Here is a 21,608-nt window from a genome sequence, read left to right on the forward strand (position 1 = left end):
GCAATGCCGGCCGAGGTGGGAACAAGGGAGCTGGGACTAGCAGATCCCTTGGTGGGGTGCTGGGACTGCAGGATCCCTTGGTGGGGTGCTGGGACTGCGAGCAGCTGCTGCTCCTGAGAGTTGGCAGTGGGGCCCTGGGTGCAGTGGTGAGGCCTGGACCCAGGAGCCCCCATCTCCTCCTCCACGGGCCGGGCTGGCCCTGCTGGTGGCTGGCTGTGGTGCAGCCTCCTGTTCGCCTCCAGTGGAGCTTCAGGACATTCGTTTTCTCAGGAGCCCCCCTCGGATGCTGAACGCCTCGGATGCTTGGACCAGGCTCAGTCACGGCGGAGTCTGCGGCCCCACCCCCGCCCCCAGCCCCGCCCCAGGCCCCGCCCTCCCGCGCCCCTTTCTAGCTGAGGTGGGGTCCTGGCAAAGGCAGCCTGGCCGGGGGCAGACTTCCTTTTCCCTTTGTCAGAGCTCAATAGCTCCCTGGGGCCCCAGAGAGACGGGATAATGAAGGCAAATTAGCAAAGCTTTCAAGAGGAAGAAAATAAAAAAGAACAAGACCCCCCCCCCCCCCCCCCCCGCGGCCGGGGCCAGGTGTACACTCCGTTCCCTGCACTGCCGCGCTCCTCCTGCTCCCCCGACTCGGCCGGCCTGCAACTGTGCAACTGCCGGGCCAGGCTGGCATCGCTGTGGAAATGCATTTCCCTCTGAAGCGAGTCCTTACAGGACGGATTGACTGAAAGCAAAAGCTCATAATTGCCCATTGCTGGAAGGAGGAGACGGAAAAAAAGAAACACGCGGATAAAAATATCCCTGTTTTTATGCACGTTTCCAGCTGAAAATTGGTGGGAAAGATGTTTTTGAAAAGCCTTCATCTCTAAGCATGTAATTACCAAGTCCCAGAACAAAAAGGAGACAGAGCAGGAGAGAGGGAGCAGGTTCTGCGAGGGAGGAGGACCGGGATCTGAACCCCCGTGAGGTTTTCTATAAATAAAATAATTCCCTCAAATTCTCAAGCCTGGGCTGGCTGGAGCGGGCAGTGGAGGGATACATCCCCATTCTATGGATGGAGAGATAGAGACTCAAGTCGCACAGCCAATTGGAAATTCTGGCCCCGCCTTGATTCTGGGTTTGAATGCTGCCTCAGTTTCCTGCCTCCCTGGGATGCTCATGAGAGTGGGCCACTGTTGCTGAACAAGCATCAGCAAACATTGTAGCTATCATATAAATATTCCTCATGGGTGCCTTCCTGAATATGGGAGGGGGGTCTTGGATATCCAGAAGCCTCTTATCTAGCAATTAGCTGTCCTGAGTGGCTTCAGTCTCCAGGAGAGATCATCAGAGTCACACACTAAAATGCACATGCCTTCTCTCGAGAAGAGTCTCTCAAGTCCCCATTTATTGCCCACTCACTCTTTGTCTGCACATGGTTGTGTGAATTTTGATTTGCAGCATAAAGTCAGGCCTGCCTGACAGCCAGGAAAAGAAATGCTTATAGCCTGAAGCCCAAAGCCTTTCAACAAAAAATTGTAGAAAGGAGGGTGTTGGGGTCACTCAGTGTTGAGATGAGCAGACCTGACACCTCTGACCCAAAGGAGGTAATTGCGGCCCAATTTGGCACTGTTTACTTTAGTGGAGCAAAATCTGAATGTTGGGGTGTAGAAAGGGAGGAGAAGCAGTGTAGAAGACAAACGTGGAGGATACCCCAGAGACACCCCTGGACATGGGTCCTCTCAGAGCCGACATCCTGCAGTCTTTGCTTCAGAATCCAGCATTTGGGGATCTCACCATTCCTCAATCTAGGTTTCCAGATCTTTTGTTTTTAATTATCTGTGCTCCAAACCCTATAACCCACTGTTGTTTAATGCTCCATTCTTTGGGATCCTAGTGCTCTGAGTTTGGTGAACTTGACCGCTGCTTTCTTGTCCTCTCCTTACAGGACAATCTCCCTCCTTCCCCCATCCCCAGGCTCAAACCTGGAGCCAGCAAGCTCACCTCTGGTTTTCCCAGGACAGCCCAGGAGAGAGGGATTTTCCAGTGGTAGAACCTTGTTTGCAGGGGATAGGGCAGGTTTTAATTCCAGAATGGCCCACATGAAATACCAGAGATGTTCACTGTCACGTAGTTGATAGAACCCAGTCTTTTTAATTTTATTAGCTCAGAAACATCTTGTTGAATCTAAATGAAGTGCAAATTAGGGAACCGTAATGGGAGGCATTATACTTAATGGTGTGTTGCCTGAATTGGTGGTGGCTGGTGTGAACAAGGGACCTGGGGGACGAGGTGGGGGCCCAACTTCAGGGGCTCTGGAAATGATTCTGGGCTTAACTGCTGTCTGATTTGTTATTTACTACCTTCTGGCAAGCAAAGGCAGCCTAGCCTTGGTCTGGAGAAGCAGAGTGGTGGGGAAGCTGGGTAGTTTCTCAGTGGTTAGAGCTGCAGGTGGGGAAGGGTCTCACCTTCCTGAGATCTTGGCTGAGTCATGGCCCTGACCTTATGCTGAACCCAACCCAGTCCCAGCCTGAGCCCCACCCTGAGCCTAGAGCAGTGATTTTCAATGGGGGGCAGTACTGCACCCCTGGGGGACACTTGACCATGTCTGGAGTCAATTTTGGTTGTCATGATGGGGTGGGCTGTTACTGTCATCTAGTGGTTAGAGGGCAGGGACGCTGCTAACCCTTTACAGTGCTGAAGAGAGCCCGCCCACCATGTGGAATTACCTTGGAAAAGAAAAAAACATGTCAATAGTGCAGAGGTTGAGAAACCTGCTGTAGTTTGAACCCTATCCCTGATTCTGACTGAGCCCTGACCCTGACCTCAAGCTGAGCCCTAACCTTGACTCAGCCTGATGCCCCCCCACCACTACCACCCCGCCCCCCAAACCCTAATCTGATCCTCTCCCACATGAAAAGGACCTGGTTGGGATGGGATACTCAGTTTCTATCCCTTGCCAAGACTGATTCCTCTCCAACCCTGCTTCCTCATGCCTCCACAGAGGAGGGAAGACGGGTCCTATGAGTTAGGTCTTGCCATAGCCAAAGGCTTAGGGAGAGGAGTGGCGTTCCTCTCCCTAGTGGTGAATAGCTGAGCCAGGGTCTGCACTTATGTGGGGCTGCACCCTGAGCCCATCCTTTTAACATGGGGCCAGGCTGGAGCTGCAGGGATGAGGGCAGCAGGAGGGCTCTTCTTCAAGAGCAGGCAGGGGCTTGTGCAGGCTCAAGTGAGGCCTGCGGAAGCTGTGGAAGCCCATGGGGCATACCTGGTGCTGGGAGGGGTGGCCCCCTGGGGGCAGCACAGGAAAGCCTGCCAGCCTGATGGTTTGTCGCTTGTCTTTCCCAGCTCAATCTGGTGCTGAGAAAGGACTTGGAGGAGTGTGAAAAAAAAAAATAACCTGGTCCAGGAAAACTGGAAATGGAGTGGTGTGGGCAAGGGTCCTGTGGTCGGGTCCTGGCTTTTTGCAGAAGTTGCCTTTGCCAAGGACCTTGGTCCTCTGAATCACAAGTTTTCTCCTCTGCCAAGTGGAAGTGATGGTAGCACCTACCTCCTCCCAGGGCCACTGTGAGAAGCGAATGAGATATAAAGGGAGAGTGTGGTTGGTTGGTGCATGATGCATGAGCCCCCTTCCCCTCACCTGTCAGGGCATAGAGGAAAATCCAGAATATGCACAGTGCCTAAAACAAGGGGTTGCTGAGGGGAGACAGGGCTCTGGCATTATCACAGAGCAAGTAACCTGAAACCTTCCAGCTTCAAAGTCCTTTGAGATGTACACATGAACTCACAGGAAATTAAGAGGGTGAGCTGGAGAGGAGATAAGCGTGGTTTCAATAACCACTTCTATCAGTTTTGTACTGGTGTCTGGCCAGTGCAAAAAGGCAAATAAAGAAAAGGTTTGAGGTTTTGAAAGTAAGAAACAAAATTGTCATTTTTCACAGATGACAGAAAATCCCAAAGAAACTACAGATTAACTATTAATTAGAATTAATACCAGGGTTTTAAAGGTCAGAATACAAAATCAACTGTATTATTATATACCAGCAACAAATGATTAGAAAATTAAATTTGAAAAATGATCCAATTTACAATAGCATTAAAACACTTCAAATATCTAGGAATATATTTAATGAAAGATGGACAAGATCTTTGCCCATGAAAGGACTTCTATCCAGAATATATAAAAATTTGACATCAAGAAAACAACCCAACTTAAAAATGGACAAAAGCTTTGGATAGACACTTCAGCAAGAAGATATATATGGATAGCAAAAAGAAGTTTACGACCTTAGTCATTAGCCAAGTGCACATTTGAAACTGCAGTAAGAGGGACGCCTGGCTAGCTCAGTCAGTGGAGTGTGTGACTCTTGATCTTGGGGTTGTGAGTTCTAGCCCCATGCTGGGTATAGAGTCTACTTAAAAATAAAAAATAAAAAAAAACACCTGGGTGGCTCCCTTAATATTGAACATCTGCCTTCCACTCAGGGTGTGATGCTGGGGTCCTGGGATCAAGTCCTGTATAGGGCTCCCTGCAGGGGAGGGGCCAAAGCCCACATACTTCCCCTGCCTGGTCTCTGTCTCTCTCTGTGTGTCTCTCATGAATAAATAAAATTTTTTTAAACAAATCTTTAAAAAAAACATAATGAGAAACTTCTACATATCTATTAGAATGACTAAAATTTAAAAAAAGAAAAGAAAAACCCTAACGTTGCCAAATGCTGGGGAGAACATGAAGCAGCTGAATCCCTCTTACATTACTGGTGGACATACAAAATAGTGACGACTTTGAGAGCCAGTTTGGCAGTCTCTTAAAAAGTTAACCTCATCCTTACCATATGATCCAGCATCCTGTTCCTGGATATTTACCCAGGTGGAATGAAATGTTCTGTTCAAACAAAAACCTGTGTGCAGATACTTATTATGGCTTCCTGTGACATCACCCCAAACTGGAGAGAGTGGAAATGTCTTTCAACAGGTGAATGGCTAAGCAAACAGTACATCCCTGCAGTGGAACACCAGTCAGCAATAAAGAGAAACAGACTACTAATCCATGAAAAAACATGAGTGAATCTCAAATGGTGATGCTAAGTAAAAGATACTAGACGCCAAAGCCCACATACTGTATGATTCTATTTATATGGCATTCTAGGGAAACCAAAATGACATAGAAAACAGATCAGTGGTAGTTGGGGGCTGGGGGTGAGGCAGGGACTGGCTACAGAGAGGCAGCAAGAGACAATTTGGGAGGCGATGGAAATGTCCTAAATCTTGATTGTGGTGGTGGTCAGGACATATTTCCCAAAACCCAGAGAGAAGCACACCACAAATAATGTCTGTAAGATTTTTAAAAAATAGATGAAAATACAAGTTAGGACAAGATACTAAAACACCACACATGCAGAGTACTGGGCCCCACCCTTAAAGTTTCTAATTTACCCCGTCCTAGGGGGGGCCCAAGAATTTGCCTTTCTGACAAGTGCCCAGGTGATGCTGGTACTGCTGGTCTAGGGACCATACTTTGAGAACCTCTGCGTTGCACTATTCTCTTTTCCTTATGTTTGAAACCTATGAAAATGGAAAGTCCCAAGGAATATCTATTAGGCATTTCATAAGAGAGAGGGGAAGGAAACAACAGTTGAAGAACTAATAGGAGAGTGTCTTCTAGAATTAAAGCTAAAGGAGACAGATGTATTTCTCGCTGCCTAGAATATCTGAGAATATGAATTGTAAAAGATAAAGCACAGTCCTCATGAAGAAGCATGGATTGGAGCCATTCAAGATTGAGTTTGCTCATGGTTGGCCCGGTCTCACATGTGCAGTGGTGCCTGTATGTGAGAGAGCTGCCCATCCCAGCAGATGTGCAAGCACAGGCCTGGGTGGTGGAGTCCACAGACCCTCATTGTAATCCAAATTGCACAACTTCCAGCTGTGTGGCCGTTGTGCTACTGGGATCCTTGGCTCCTTTATCTGTACAGTGGAATAATATACATTGTGGAGATGGTTAACCACAGAATGTCTGAGAAGGTCCCTGTATGTAATCGGTGTTAGAAGAAGGTTTTTCAGCCCAAGAGCAGAGATGGAGCCTCCCTTGAGAGAAGAAGCCACGAGGATGCTCCAGCGGAGACCTAGGTGGAGCTGGGACCCAGGCTCCCAGGAAGGAGCCTCTTTTTCAGGCCACATCCTCAAAGGAGATGGTTCCCAAGGCAGAAAGTGTTCTCCTGCCTGGAAACGAAAGTGGATCTCAGGGCTTTTTCTCTTTCTTGCCTGCAGACGATGGGCCTTACTCCAAAGGAGGCAAGGATGCAGGAGGGACCGATATGGCCCTGGCATGCCGCAGACAGAGCATTCCAGGTAATGAGCCTCCTCTCCTTCCTTTTTGTCCATCCTGGAGGCACAGAGAGCTTGGAGTCGGGGTCAGATGGCATTGGCTGCCGCTAGTTCCCTCTGTGACCTTAGACCAGCCACCTAACTTGTGTATAAAGGAGATGATCTTACCCTGTTTACCAAGTGTTGGTCTACTTCTGTTGGGGGGCCCAGAATTGCCCCCTGCTGCCTGCTCACCGCCCCCCCATCTGTTGACAGAAGAGTTCCGCGGGGTCACCATGGTGGAGCTGAACAAGAAGGAAGGCAGCACACTGGGCCTGACCATCTCAGGCGGCACGGACAAGGATGGGAAGCCCAGGGTCTCCAACCTGAGACCAGGGGGGCTTGCTGCCAGGTGAGGAGCAGGCTTGGTGGGGCAGTAGGAGGGGGGCAGGGGCCAGTGGAGAATGTGCCGAGGCTGTAGGCAAAGCAATCAGGCAGGTGTTTTTAGGAGCACCCAAGTGCTTCTCAGAGGGAAGCCTCTGTGGGGGCTGTGATTCTTCTCTTCCCCTTAACACAATGGGCTGAGTTGGCCACAGCATCCCACTCTTGCCAGCCCCTCCAGGCCTTTGCACGTGCAGTTACGGTCTTGAAAGGCATGTTCCTCACTGGCAGACTCCTATGCATCCCTCCACACTGCCTCTGGGAGGTCTCCATCCCAGGGCGAGGCAGCTGCCCTGCTCTGCTCACATGGTCCTACATGCCGCTTCTGGACGCATCATTCTAGATTTTCCTGTCATCTTACCTCTGTGGCTCCCTTGGACCATGAGTTCCATAAGACCTAGGGGTTAGCCTCTCTGGGCCTCTGGGCAGGTGCTGGTAAGTGTCCAGTTGAACAGAATGGAAGGCTGGTGGTGAGAAGCCAGGGTGAGTGCAGTAGGAAATAGCAAAGGGAGAGATGATCTGGCCATGCTGCAGGCTCCTTGGGGGTGGTTAGAGCCTTCATCAGAAGGGCAACACCCAGCAGGGGAAAATGCCGGGCCTGAGTGTCAGACAGGCCTAGGTTAGAATCTGTGCTCTCTTATTTACTCGCTTTGTGACCCTGGACAATGTCTGACCTCTCTGAGCCACAGCTTCCCATCTGTAAAATGGGGACTCAGAGATCATAAGGATTCAACAGAAGAGTGGTGTGAATGCTGGCACCCATCGCCATGCATGTGCTCTGGCCTCCTTGCTCCCAGGAGTGACCTGCTGAACGTGGGCGACTATATTCGGTCAGTGAACGGGATCCATCTGACCAGGCTCCGCCATGATGAGATCATCACCCTGCTCAAGAATGTGGGCGAGCGCGTGGTGCTGGAGGTGGAGTATGAGCTGCCCCCGCCCGGTGGGTGCCCTTGGACAGGGATCTTTATCCACTGCCTTAGTTGTGGGTAGACACAGCTGTCTCCCCACCTGTACATGCCAGCTGGGGACCTTGGTGGGTGGGACCTGAAGATTGGCCACAAACATCTACGGTGTACCTAGAGACTTTGCCTGCAACTGCAGTATGCTGTTACCAGGAGGTGGCGGGGCCCTGCTTGTCACCCAGTGTCATATTGTATATTTAGTGTCCAGATGCTCTTCCTTGAGGGGAGCAAGTTTTGGGAATGTTGGCTAAAGAAATTGTTCTCTGCCCCACTGCTCTCTCCCCCCTACCAGCCTGCACTGAGTGCAGTGGCCTAGGGTTTAGCCTAGCTCTGAATTTTCAAAGTTGGTCTAAAGTCTTAAGATTTGAATAACTAGAATTCAACCTTGGCCTGAGCCCATAGCCATGGACAGTCTGAGCTCTGTCATGGTCTCTGTGTGAGCGTGGGCAGGCCTCTAAGTGGGGGATTAAGTACTGGGGAGGCGGGTCCTTTGAAGTCTTACTTCTCCTACCTATAAATGGGCAGGGGTGGGGGAGTTTACCCTCCCTGTAATCTCTGTGACTGGTCACCCAGCTCTACGAGAATGAGCTTTGGTGATGTCTGTGGCTTGGTGATGTGACTGAGGGACTCAAAGGAGCCCTCCATTTCTCCCCAGCCCCTGAGAACAACCCAGGGATCATCACAAAGACAGTGGACGTCTCCCTGTACAAGGAGGGCAATAGCTTTGGCTTTGTCCTCAGAGGTCAGTGTAAGAGTCGCACTTGGGGCCAAGGGGTTTGGGAAGGAGGCTAATGCTAATTACATGTGTGTTCTGATTTGCTTTAGTGAGATTATATGGATTTATGGATAGATAGATAGATAGATAGATAGATAGATAGATAGATAGATAGATTTTTGCTTCTGACTTTAAAGAACCCAGGACCAGAATGGGTTGGGTGGCTCAGTGGTTGAGCACCTGCCTTTGGCTCAGGTTGTGATCCCGGGTCCTGGGATCAAGTCCTGCATCGGGCTCCTTGCAGAGAGCCAGCTTCTCCCTCTGCCTGTGTCTCTGCCTCTCTCTCTATGTCTCTCATAAATAAATAAATAAAATCTTAAAAAAAAAAAAAAAAGAGCCCAGGACCATTAAGTCAAATGTTAAATGGAAAAATTTCACAAGCAATGAAGGGCACATGATTGCTGGGAGTGAGATTGAGAACAAAGTTTGGAGCTTCCTAGGAACCAGGGCAAAAAAGGGAAATAGGATTAGGTCATAGGATGGGAAGCAAACCATTTAAGAGAGAGGGGATTTCGATTATGTCCCTACTTTTTGTCCCATTCTGTAGGGATTTACAGTTGGTTATCTTATAAGAGGGCCTGTGAATAGCAAGGACAGGTCCTCCACAGATTTAATTAAGAGAGCCTCTTAGGGGCTGAGTCAGGGCCTCTAGGTATCAGGGAAAGAGTGGGTAGATGACTGCCATCTCTTGTTGAATTCTGTTCAGGGGGTGCCCATGAGGATATACACAAGACCCGCCCACTCGTCCTGACCTACGTCCGGCCTGGCGGCCCTGCTGATAGGTGAGCCTGAGCCAGAAGAAACCGAGCAGTCTTTCCCTGCCCTGACTACCCCCAGCTTCCTCTGTGAAGAAGGCAGACCAGAAGCCATTGTGCCCATTCGCCAGATGAGCAAACTGAGGCCCAGAGAGAGGACCCCCCCCTCACCCCAGAGTCATTCTTGGTAGAGCCAGGCCTCAATCCCAAACAAGAGAGACCCTGAGCTCTTTCCTCCATGACGTCCTACTGTCTCAGGGGTGGGGAGGGAAGCAAGCCTTGGCATTGTTCTTTCCTTCCCTCGCTTTGGTGCCCCCATTTGTGGAAGGGCTCTGATACTGCAGCTCCTGGGAGTTGCTGTGAGTGGTTTTGGGGCACGACAAGCAGCGCCACCGTGGCCTCTGTAACGCAGCCTCTGGAGTCTTGGCTGTGCCCCCCTGCCCAGTGCTGCCTGGGCACAGCCCAGAAGGGTCAGGCGGGCAGGCCCAGGAGGAGAGAACGTGGGAGAGAAACATGTCCCGTTCCCAGCACCCGACCCCCTCACCTCCCCCATGGGAGATTCTTGGCCATTTTAAGAGAAGCCTGGAACAGCCTTGTCAGAAGTCTGAACCCGTTCTTGGGACAGGGCCCTGTGACGAGCTATTCATAGAACCTCCCAGAATAGCTTTGGCCACCTGTTGGAGCAAACATTCCAGGGTGGGGATTTGACCCAAACTGAGGTGAACCCCCTGCTTGCTCAGGCCCTTCTCCCGGGGCCCCTGCCGAATTCCTTCCCCAGGTGCATTTGTCACCAGGCCAGAATCCCTGCTGAGAAAGCAGAGAGAGGGCAGTGAAAAGGGCCCTCAGGAGGCCTCCAGACCGCCCCACCCCCGACGCTGTGTGGCCCTGGCAGGGCTGGTGTCCTTTCTGGGCCTCGGCTGTCTCCTGTCTCCGCAGGGCACCCCCGCTCAGACATCCTACGATTGAGCCGGTCCTATGACTTTATTAAGCACCAAGCAGGGTGGGCGATGTCCGAGCTGGCCCCGGCTGTCTTTACATGCCCACTTCATTTATTTAGCTGCTTACCCATAGACACCCTCATGCATTCATTCCCTCACTCACTGTTCTGTCCCTTTCTCTGTCACTCACTGCTTGCCCCCATCTGTCCCCTGGGACGTCACTGTTCTCAGCAGCTTCTCGGCAGGGCTGTGCCCAGTGCTTGCACGGGGCCAGCCTGGCTGACCGGGCCCTTCCCTGCAGGGAGGGCTCATTGAAGGTGGGCGACAGGCTGCTCAGTGTTGATGGGATCCCGCTGCACGGGGCCAGCCATGCCACTGCCCTGGCCACGCTGCGGCAGTGCAGCCATGAGGCACTCTTCCAGGTGGAGTACGATGTGGCCATCCCAGGTGAGCTGGGGGCCTGAGAACTAGGGTCGGGTCAGGAAGAGGGCCTGGGGTTGAGGGAGTGGGTAGTGGACACAGATCCTTACCACAGCAAAGGCCAGTCACACAGCCCCTCTGAGCCTCTCTGAGCAATAAACACTGTTTTATCTTGTTGGAGGCCCTGGGTATCCAGGTAAGAACAATACAGACGAGGTGTCTGTTCTCATGGAGCTTACCTTCTGGTGGGCAGAGACGGACAGTAAGCAGAATAAAACCAATACAGAGGGTATGGGACGGCAGTAAGTGGTGCTAGAAAAAAAAAATCAGGGAGAGATGGGAAAGGCTGGAGGAGAGGAACGTGATCACGGCTCAACCAGGCTGGTTGCCGAGGAAGCATAGAAGGATCACATTCAGGAAATACGACGAAAATATATTTGGTCTGATTTGCTGACACTTGGACACAGTGGCAGGGGTTGGGGTGGGGGTGAGAGCAGAAGGAGCTAGGTTTTGTTTTCAAGCCACTGGGTGGGTTCCTGGGGATGCCGTTTTCTGAGTGCAGAAAGGTGGTAATGAACTTGCAGCTCGGTGCCGGCAAACTGCAGGCTCCCCACAAATGTGAGCATGTTAGTGTCATCCAGCAGAGCCCTGGGGTCAGAGCCCCTCAGAACTGAACCCCTCGGGTGCAGTAATCCCTCCCTAAGAGTGAAGATTACATGGAGATAGCAGACTGAGGCTGGAGGCAAGTTCAGTATTTGCATTTCAAACTCTTCCTGCCTTCCGCTTGCCAGATACGGTGGCCAATGCTTCAGGGCCTTTGATAGTGGAGATAACCAAGACTCCTGGGTCAGCTCTGGGGATCTCACTGAGCACTGGCTCCCACCGGAACAAGCCAGTCATCACCATTGACCGCATCAAGCCGGCCAGTGTGGTGGACAGGTGAGGCACAACTGGGTGCTGCCACCGTGGTGGGCAGGGATACAGGGGGGGAAGGTGGCCCAGAGTTCCCTCTGGCTGGACCAGCCTCCCCCTTCCCTCTCCTGCCTGGCTAGGAGTGGGGCCCTGCATGCTGGAGACCACATCTTGTCCATCGACGGCACCAGCACGGAACACTGCTCGCTGCTTGAAGCCACCAAGCTCCTGGCCAACGTGTCGGAGACAGTGCGGCTGGAGATCCTGCCCGCCCCCCACAGTCGGCGGCCCCTGAAACCCTCAGAGGCAGGTGGGTCTCCTTGGAGGGTCTCAGGACCCAGACCTGAGGGCTGATGGGGAGAGGTGCACAAAGTCCCAGAGGCCCAGCACCAGAGCCCCGGGCAAGCTAAAATTTACTGGAACAAATGTCCATTGCTATTGAGAACCTCAGATTGCCAAGTGCAGGAGCTGAGGGCGGGCAGAGAAACAACCTGAATGAGTTGACAGTCTGCTGGCATGGATGCCCCAAAGCTGGTTCCATCGCTCTTTGCATTCATAGAAGCATAAGGGCTATCCCAAGGGAGAGGACAGTCCTTCTGTGATCTGTGCCACTCAGAACTTAGATCTGGGGGTCAGCTCTGGGGTTCTCAGCAGGTCCAGAGGAGGCAGCCAGTCAGTCGGGAGGGCCTAGAGACCCCCCACCTTTTAAGGAGTTGGGGTGTCCCACAGTGGGGTGCTAGGCAGCCCGAGAGCAGAGGAAGCAGGAGGTCTAAGAGTCCAGAGGGCAGAGCCCAACCCGGGGAGGTGGCCACAAGGATGCAGCTTTCATCTCAGAGCCTGGAAGTGCCTCCAGCATTCCAAACCTTGGACTTTGGGTACAAATGCCAGCACTGCCCTGGCTGCACAGGTGCTTTCCATCTATCTCTGAGCCTCGGATGCCTCATCTCTAAATGGGAGGAGCACAACTTGGGAGAGGTCAAAAGAGATAGAGGACAAGCACAGCCCAGGGCTGTGGGCTGGGTGGTCAGGCTGTGAATTCTAGCCCTCAGGACATAGTGTGTTGGTGTGGGCAAGAATGGAGTCGGCCCACCCCATCCTTTGCAAGCCTAATTGATCATCTTGGAGAGAAAGAAATCCCTCAAATAAAATGTGAGGAAAAAGGCCTTGGGGAGGGTCCTTCTCTGCAGCTCTGTGCGGACCCATCTCTTGCTGACACTTGGACACAGTGGCAGGGGTTGGGGTGGGGGTGAGAGCAGAAGGAGCTAGGTTTTGTTTTCAAGCCACTAGGGTCTGCACAGGCCCCATCAAGCCACAGCCAGGGCCTGCTACAGGAGGCTTTGGGGTGGGAACTGGAGTGACTCATTCTTGAAAACCATTCATGGAGCACCTGCCGTGGGCCGGGCTCGGTGAGGGGGCTTCCTGTGGGTCCCCTTTATCATCCTTGTGACAAGTCTGTGAGGTCGGTATTGCTGTTCGCCCACTTTACACAGGGGCCTGAGGCGCTGAGGCTCAGAAAAGCACAGTGCCTTACGAGGGCTGCTCACGGTCCTCCTGGCCTTCATTATACTGGGCCTCAGCTAGGTGCCAGGCACAGCTCTAAGCACACCCTACATGTTAAACACTTTCAGATCCTTCCCATTATCCTAGAAGGCAGCCGCTCTCTTAGTCCCATTATACAGATAATGACAATGAGGCACAGAGGGGCCACATGGCTTATCTCAAGGACCTGGCCGCTGGCTCCTGAGTTGGAGGTGCTGCACAGCGGGTGGAGTCAGTGTGCTGAGATAGCTGGGTTCTCGCTCATCCATCCATGGATACCTTGCACCAGGCTGGTCCCCGAAAACCCCGCAGAAGGAAGAGCCACAACAGGACCTGGGGCAGTCTGGGAAGAGGTGTTATATGGCAGGCGGTTTGGAGGATCAGATGGGGCAGGTCAGGGAGGCAGAAACTCTGGGGACCTGTGGGAAGCAGACAGAGAAGGAGTGCAAAGAATTCATCTGGGGGTAAACCCTATGAAAGTTTGGAGGGAAGGAGGCCAGAGCAGCCTGTCTGCAGTGAGGCTCTGAGCAAACCCCAGCCAGCCCACCAGGGGCCCTGGAGCATAGGTTGCTCCTGAGAGCCCAGCATGAGGCAGAAATGGCCAAACCGTAGTGCCCCCCACCCATATCCTGTGTGGCAGCTCGGCCCGTGGCCAAGGCTGCCCAGGCCACAGCACCACAGCAGCTCCTGGAGGTTCAGGGGCCCGATGCCATCTGCCAACTGCACTGCTCAAAGCTGATGGGCCGGTTCTCATGGGGCTGCTTTCCCTCCCATCCCTGCTGCTGCTTGGCTGAGCACTGAGCATCGTGCCAGGCACTTAGTGGGCTTCCTGGACACACGAGCAGAATCTGAATGCCTGGCTTGGCTTGGCCTGGGGGAAACTCAAGCTGTGTGGTCCTGCTTTGCACACTTCATCTTGCAGATGGGAACTTGGCCTCCAGGGGAGGGAGGGCACAGTGAGTCCAGACATGCTGAATCTCTAACGCCTGCACCTCTCTCTCCTCTCCCTTGGGTCGCAGTGAAGGTGCAGAGGAGTGAGCAGCCACACCGCTGGGACCCCTGTGTGCTCTCCTGTCACAGCCCCCGGCCCGGCCACTGCAGGACGCCCACGTGGGCCACACCTGCCGGCCAGGACCAGAGCCGATGTAATGTGTCCACCTCACCGTGGCTTGTGCATGTTTCATAGGGGAGGAAACCAAGACTCCGAGCAATTAGGAGGTCTGCCCGGCGTTACCTAGCACATTAGTGATGAGATGGGCACCCCCTCCCTAGCAGCTGGGTTTCACCATGTCTGTGAAACCCTGTGATCTTTGAGGGCCAGAGCGGGAGAGACCTACCTGAGGTTCACACGCCAGTGCTTGAGGTGAAAGGGGGAAGGCGTCCAGTGTCTCTCTGCGGTGGGGTTCCCTGGCATCCACTTGTGCAGCAGAGTGGAGGGCCCTTCCAGGGTTCACGGGGCTGTGCTCTCATCTCCCCAGCCTTGTCCTCGACTCCCTTTTCTTCGCCGACCATGAATCATGCGTTTCCCTGCACCAACCCCAGCACCCTTCCCCGTGGGTCCCACCCCATGAGCCCTCGGACCACAATGGGGCGGAGGCGGCAGCGAAGAAGGGAACACAAGAGCTCATGTAAGTAAGCCGTGATCTCTTCCCTCCTCTTTGGGCTGCCTGTATGGCTGAGAGATTTGCCAGAGGATGGGGTGTTGGGCACAGGGTCTTTGGTCTATGTGTAGGGTCACTAAATAGCATGAGTGGTACCCCAGGCTGCCATGGATGGCTGGGCGGGTTGCACAAGGTCCCACCTGATGGGTGCCAGTCACTTGGTACATTTTAGTCTTGTATTTGATTATGGAAAATTCTCAGCAGATGATGGCAAAGTGTCTCGAGGAAAGCATACCTTTTCAGATGTGCACAAAATTCTCACAGTACCTCCACTTCATTTTCTTTCATTCTTTAATTCATTTTGATCCATTCAGGGAGAAAGTCTCAGTGTGGTATAGCTGTGTCTTTACTGCTTCTCTGACATTTTTTAATTTCCCCTAAGACAAGGATACGTAGGCCTGAGTCTAGCCATCCAAGATGTAATAATTTTCACTATATATATGCACACATATGTTGGCAAATTGAACTCCAATAAAAAAAGATCTATCTGTCTATCTACACACATATATATACCCATACAGATACTTCTTCTTCCCTTTGATTTATAGGCATTTCTCTTTATTTATGATCACTATTAGTTCCTTGTTGAAATGAAGGTATTTAAGTATTTGAAAAAGTAAAAAGACAAATAGTAGTGAATGATAATGCAGGAGACATGTAGCAAAAGTCACAAGGATGCCAAGAATTTTGAAGTCTTTCCTAGGAAAAGCCCTTCCTTTGCTGATGTAGAAAGTTTCTCCAGCCTCCTGCCCTGTGAGTTGCAGAGGCCTCCAGGAAGGATGAAAGGTCAAACTAGGCCATTTGGAATTGAGCCAGCTGAGGGAAAAGAGGAGTACAAATCACCTGGCACCTGAAATAAGGTTTTGAGCTTCCTGGAAGCCAAGGTGAAAAGGGATGAGAGGTAAAATATGCCTTTACCAACCACTTTTGTCAAACACCAAAGCCGGGAGTCTGTAGGTGAAAAGATTCAGAAATGCTATTCACTGGTGGGGGCATGTGGAGGCTGGGGGCTCTTGGGACCACTTATCTGTCCCTTTACTAGGTTGGATGACTAATAAAATGTTATCATTATTATTATTGATGATAACAATTAATTAACTAAAAATTGAACACCTTCTATGTATCAGGCACCATTCTTATCATTAGGGATGTAACTGTGAAAATATAATAAATATAAATATAGTAACAACATATGCAACAGTGTATTATGTATCATAATGCATAATATAAAATATAACAAAATAGTAATAAAGACAGAATAGTATAACAGAATTAGTAATAGGATTACATACAATAATAAATTATATTTAATAAATATCTAATATCCATATTAACACAAATATATTTTATATATGGAATATAAAACAGGATATATTAAGTAACACAATATCAAATAGATATGAGGTTTTCATACAACCCAGCAATTCCATATCTAGGTATATGACCAGGAGAAATGAAAACATATGTCATGTTCACCCAAAAAGTTATGCATAAATATTCCTAGCAGCATTATTCATTTTCGCCAAAAGGTGGAAACAACCCAGAAGTCCATCAGATGAACGCATAAACAAAATGTGGTGTATTCATATAATGGGATATTATTTAGCCATAAAGAGGAGCAAATTCCAGATACGTGCTACAGTATAAACCTTGAAAACATCAAGCTTAGTGAAAGAAGCCAGACACAAAAGATCACATATCATAGGATTGCATTTATATGGATTGTCCAGAAGAGGCAAATCTATACAGAAGAAAATAAGTTAGTGGTTGCTTAGGGCCGGGAGACATGGGAGGATTTGGGGCAACAGCTAAAGGGAACAGGGTTTCTTTTTGAGATGATGAGACTGTTCTACAATGGATTGTACTGACGGTTGTATAACATTATTAATACACTGCAAAACCACTAAATTGTACACCTTAAATTGGTGAACATTATGATAGATGAATTGTTATCTCAATAAAACTGTCACCAAAAATAACATAATCTATAGTGTGGTATTATAATAGCATTGTAACAAAGCTAAGATCATGTAACAGCACAACCCTCACAACATCTGTTTTACAGTGTGGCGGTCCCAGGAGCTGGCTTCTAATCCTTGTCACAGCCCTGCTGGGTGGGAATCACCCACAGTACGGATGGGGAGAGCTCTGCTCAATATGCTGTGACTGTGCCCACCTCAGGGCAAGGCAGGGCTCCCCCTCGCTTGCCCCTCTGACTCCAGGTCCTTGAGCCTAGGGATGGGTTGATTCTGGCAGGAAGGGCCCTCGGGGACTGCCTCCCTGAGAGCTGTACCGGCCTGTCCTGCAGTGTCACTGGCCTCCAGCACGGTGGGGCCAGGGGGACAGATCGTGCACACAGAGACCACGGAGGTCGTGCTCTGCGGAGACCCCCTCAGCGGCTTTGGCCTCCAGCTCCAGGGCGGCATCTTTGCCACCGAGACCCTGTCTTCACCTCCCCTCGTACGCTTCATTGAACCTGACAGCCCAGCAGAGAGGTGAGCCAGCTACCCCCGCCCCATGGGGCCTGCCACTCTCACAGCCAGCCAGAGAAACTAAGTCACAACCAGGCCTGGCTTCACAAGGGTATCTCACTTAAGCATCTCATCCACTCTATCATCAGCCCCATTTTACAGATGAGGAAACTGGGGTGCAGAGAAAGCTGATTCATTTGCCCAGGGTCACACAGCTCATGAATGACCCAGGACTTGAACCCCTGTCTGTCTGAAGGCAGAGTCCTCTATAGACAAATCTCATAAGGCAAATCTCATAACGGCGTCATCCCCTTTGGACAGATAGGGAAACTGAGGCCCAGCGAGGTCACTCCCTTAGCCAGAGTCATATGGTAATTTGCCTGAGGCTCTGTAGCCCACACAGGGCAGAGCTGTGGAGTCACCCCCCCCCCCAAGCCTGCCCACACATGACATTCCTGTGCCCAGGAGTCGCCGTGGTGGTAACGGAGCTTATTCTCTCTGTGGGGCTGCCCGGGGTTCAGGTGTGGGTTGCTGCAGGTGGGGGATCGGGTCCTGTCCATCAACGGTATTGCCACCGAGGATGGGACGATGGAGGAAGCCAACCAGCTGCTTCGGGACGCGGCGCTGGCCCACAAGGTCGTGTTGGAGGTCGAGTTTGATGTGGCAGGTGAGTGAGTGCCCCTACCTTCCTCCTCACGCTGTGGGACCCTATGCTCCTCCCTGGGGCACGTGCTCTTCCACCACCACCCACCCTCCCTCCCCAGCTCCCCACCTGGTGTCCTCCTCCCAGAGCATTTGTAGCATGTGCCAGAGCCCCAGCGGTGGCAAGGAAGGCCCTGGCCTGGGAGGCAGGAACCCCACACTCCAGCATGAAGGTTGATGAGGGATTTTTGTGCTGAAACAGGACCTCAGGGAAGGCAGAGGGGGGCTGAAAATATTCCATGCCCCTCTGCAGGGCTTAGGCAAAGAACCCCAGACACAAACTCAGGTTGGAATTCTGGTCCTGTGCTTTGGACATTCTGTGACTTTGGACAGGACATTCCCTTCCACCACCCATCTTCAGTTTCCCCAACTGTGAAATAATGACTAGAGTTCCTCTACTACAGTGGTTATCAGTTGGGTTAGATGAGGTCAGTCATGTGGAAACACCCAGCTGAAGCCTGGCACATAGTAGGTGCTCAGTAAGCTGTTGCTGGATCTGAACTGCATTCGGTTTGGCTATGGGGAAGCCCTGGGCTGGCAGTCATGAGGTCTGGCACCAGCCCCCAGTCTGCTCTGATCAGATTGGTTGTCTTGGACAAATGTCAGCTCACCATGCCTCAGTTTCCTTCTGTCAGGTGGAAGAAGCAGGATGGGGTTGTGACAGTGACTTCTTGCAATCTCTCCCAGCTGGCCTAGATTGGGTGGGAGGCTGGGACTCCCTATGTCTCCTCCCTTGGGTCTTACGTGGATGCATGTGTGTTTGCATGCAGAGTCTGTCATCCCGAGCAGCGGCACCTTCCATGTGAAGCTGCCCAAGAGACGTGGCGTGGAGCTGGGCATCACCATCGGCTGTGAGTCTCCCCCACCCCCCGGCCCCCTGCTGTCCAGTCCCCGCCCTGAGTGAGCCGCCTGCTGGGGGGAAGTACATACCTCCAGCCTGGCGGAGGGGGATGCTCCTGGTGGGAGGGCTGGCTTGGGTTCCCTCTGCCTGCAACACCCAGCTGTGTTGTCTTCCGCGCAATACCCCCAGTCACTGGAAGCCTCAGTTTCCCATTGCACACAATGGGAGTCTCCTGGACATCTGGCTCTCCTGGTGGCATTAAGTAGCTTGTAAGGCACCAAACACGTACATGGGCCAGGTTTGGTTTTTTCCCTACCTCCATATTCCTAGGGCCCTGAAGGGGCCTGAAACGTAGCAGGAGCTTAATTTGTGTTTGCCAAAGGAATGAAAGTGAGAGAATGAAAACAGAAGAGTAGAATGCATGAGCATAGGGACCTTCAGAACCTTCCTCCCGTGACTCCATCTCACCCTGAGTAAAAGTTGGGGTCCTCAGGGAATGATGAGTTCTTTTGTGATCTGGTCCCCGTGATCTCTGACTTCTTCTTGTGCCATCCCTCCATCACACCCCTCCAGCCACTGCTGGTCCCCTGCTGATCCTTGATCTCGCTGTGCTCCTTCCAGCCTCAGGGCCTTTGCACTGGCTGTTCCCTCTACCCTCCTTCCTCACGTCCTTCAGGTCTTTGCCCAAATGTCACCTTGGGAAGGCCTCCTCTACCACCCTAATTTAAACTTGCCTGCCTTCCACACAGCCCCTTCCTTTCTTTATTTTTCTCTACAGCATGCCTCTTTTTATTATTTGACAAACTATATACAGTTGGCCCTTGAATACCATGGGTTTGAACTGTGTGGGTCCACTTAAATGTGGATTTTTTCCCAATAAATTCAGTAAGCACTGTAAATATATTTTATCTTCTTTATGATTATCTTAACATTTTCGTTTCTCTAGCTTACATTATTGTAAGAATACAGAATATAGTACATACAACATACAAAGTATGTGTTAATGAACTGTATGTTAACTGTATGTTATCAGTAAGGCTTCCAGCCAGCCATAAGCTATTAGGAGTTAAATTTTGGGGGAGTCACAAGCTATATGTAGATTTTCGACTGGGTGGGTGTCAGCACCCCTAACTCCACATAGTTCAAAGGACAACTGTACTTAGAAAACTTTTTTAAAGATTTATTTATTTTAGGGATCCCTGGGCGGCTCAGTGGTTTAGCACTGCCTTCGGCCCAGGGCGTGATCCTGGAGTCCCGGGATCGAGTCTCGCGTCAGGCTCCCTGCATGGAGCCTGCTTCTCCCTCTGCCTGTGTCTCTGCCTCTCTCTTTCCCTCTGGGTCTTTCGTGAATAAATAAATAAAATATTTTTTAAAAAAGATTTATTTATTTTATTAAGAGAGAGAGAGAGAGGGCAGGGGAAGGGCGAGGGAGAGGGAGAGAATCTCAAGCAGACTGGGGAGGCTGGGGTAGGAGGGAGCTTCAGCAGCAGCCCTTCTAGGCACCCCTTCTAGACAGTTGCTCTCTGTGAAGCCCAGGGTGGGGATTGAGGATCATTTCACACAGTGGGGACTGTAGTCCTGGTCTTGTGTTTTCTGGGGCTCTCACAGCTTTCGTGAGGGTCTGGGGGCCTGGTTCAGCACTGTGCTCAGCTCAGCTGTGCCCTGGGGAGTCTGAAGGGGAAGAAGTGGGGGTGAGGGGTGGAGACACCACCCGCCTGGCTGTAGCACTGCCATCCCCACTCTCCTGCCGAGGTGACCTCCTGGCAAGTGTCCACTCTGGCCAGGGCAGCACACACATAGGTGGACTGACCCCAGATGGGGCAAGGGATGCAGAGATATCATTCCCTAGGGAGATTCAGGGAGCCTCGGAAAAACAAGACCAGGACTACAGTCCCCACTGTGTGAAATGATCCTCAATTCCCACCCTGGGCTTCACAGAGAGCAACTGTCTAGAAGGGCTGCCTAGAAGGGCTGCTGCTGAAACTCTTTCCTACCCCAGCCTCCACAGTCAATGGAGGTGGGAGTTTAAGCAATCTGGGAGGAGAGAAGCTGCTCCTAGCTCAGGAATTTCTGGGTAGGGCTGCCAGATATGGTTGCACAAGTTGTGCATGACATAAAGGTGCCCATTTAAGGTAGACTTACAATCTTATTACATCATTTCCTCAACAGACTAATTGGAAGGGTTGCCCTTGTCTCATCAGCAAAGATGCCACATGGGCCGAGAGGGGACTCCTACAATCTGCTCACTAATGGGAAAACCCATTAGCACCGATGGATTTTTTTTTGCAAGAAAACTTAGCTACCCATTGTCTTAGGTCACATTCCCCCAGAAAGAGCTTCATAGACACAGTTACTTTCGGGAAGTTTTTACTGAGAAGGGCTCTTGGCATCAGCATCTTTGCGAGGTGAGAGATGCGGGACTGGGCAGACAGAGAAGCTGGTTATGTGCAGCCAATCCCACGGAGAGCTCTAAGGCTGGGAAGGCTTTAGAAGTTGTCCTGAATGAGGTGGGGAGCTGGGCCTTTGCATCACTGTGTGGACCAGGCTGCACCCAGGAGCTGCACAACCTTGGCTGAGGCTTATGTCTTGGCCAAAGGCAATTCCCAGAGAGGGAGCCCCCTGTGAGCCATTCAGCCAGCACTCCCTGCATCTGGGAAAAGGGAAAACTCAACTGTGGAAAGGTCATGGAGTTCTGGGTCCCACCTGGTGCTAGGTAGGTGTGCCAGCCAGACACTGCCCCTGAAGGAGCTCACAGCTTGCTTGGGGATGGGCTGAGCAGAAGGGTAAAGTGCTAATGTGGATTAAGCACCTGCTATGTGCCAGGATCCACTTTGGTTTTGCCTTGTCTAGTTTAATCTTATGACATCTCCATGAGTTCTGTGGCGTTGTCCCCATTTTGCAGAGGG

The 21,608-nt window shown here is 51.4% G+C and overlaps 1 protein-coding gene across 8 annotated transcripts in view; it reads left to right on the forward strand.

Moving 5' to 3' along the window:
- GRIP2 (glutamate receptor interacting protein 2) overlaps positions 1–21,608 on the forward strand; it is a 98,462-nt gene that overhangs the window by 60,909 nt on the left and 15,945 nt on the right. For 4 of the 8 annotated variants that reach the window (XM_041763889.1, XM_041763895.1, XM_041763890.1 and 1 more), the window contains exons 2-14: positions 6,247–6,327; positions 6,559–6,694; positions 7,413–7,666; positions 8,344–8,430; positions 9,170–9,245; positions 10,458–10,603; positions 11,368–11,515; positions 11,629–11,798; positions 14,047–14,172; positions 14,506–14,655; positions 16,997–17,183; positions 17,681–17,826; positions 18,632–18,712. In XM_041763889.1, coding sequence (XP_041619823.1) covers positions 6,247–6,327; positions 6,559–6,694; positions 7,413–7,666; positions 8,344–8,430; positions 9,170–9,245; positions 10,458–10,603; positions 11,368–11,515; positions 11,629–11,798; positions 14,047–14,172; positions 14,506–14,655; positions 16,997–17,183; positions 17,681–17,826; positions 18,632–18,712 — 1,788 coding nt within the window. The remainder of the gene's footprint in view (positions 1–6,246; positions 6,328–6,558; positions 6,695–7,412; positions 7,667–8,343; positions 8,431–9,169; positions 9,246–10,457; positions 10,604–11,367; positions 11,516–11,628; positions 11,799–14,046; positions 14,173–14,505; positions 14,656–16,996; positions 17,184–17,680; positions 17,827–18,631; positions 18,713–21,608) is intronic. The other 4 variants (XM_041763892.1, XM_041763896.1, XM_041763893.1 and 1 more) reach the window with 3 other exon arrangements.

Source organism: Vulpes lagopus, chromosome 7, assembly GCF_018345385.1.
Source record: "Vulpes lagopus strain Blue_001 chromosome 7, ASM1834538v1, whole genome shotgun sequence".
Classification (NCBI taxonomy): Eukaryota; Metazoa; Chordata; class Mammalia; order Carnivora; family Canidae; genus Vulpes; species Vulpes lagopus.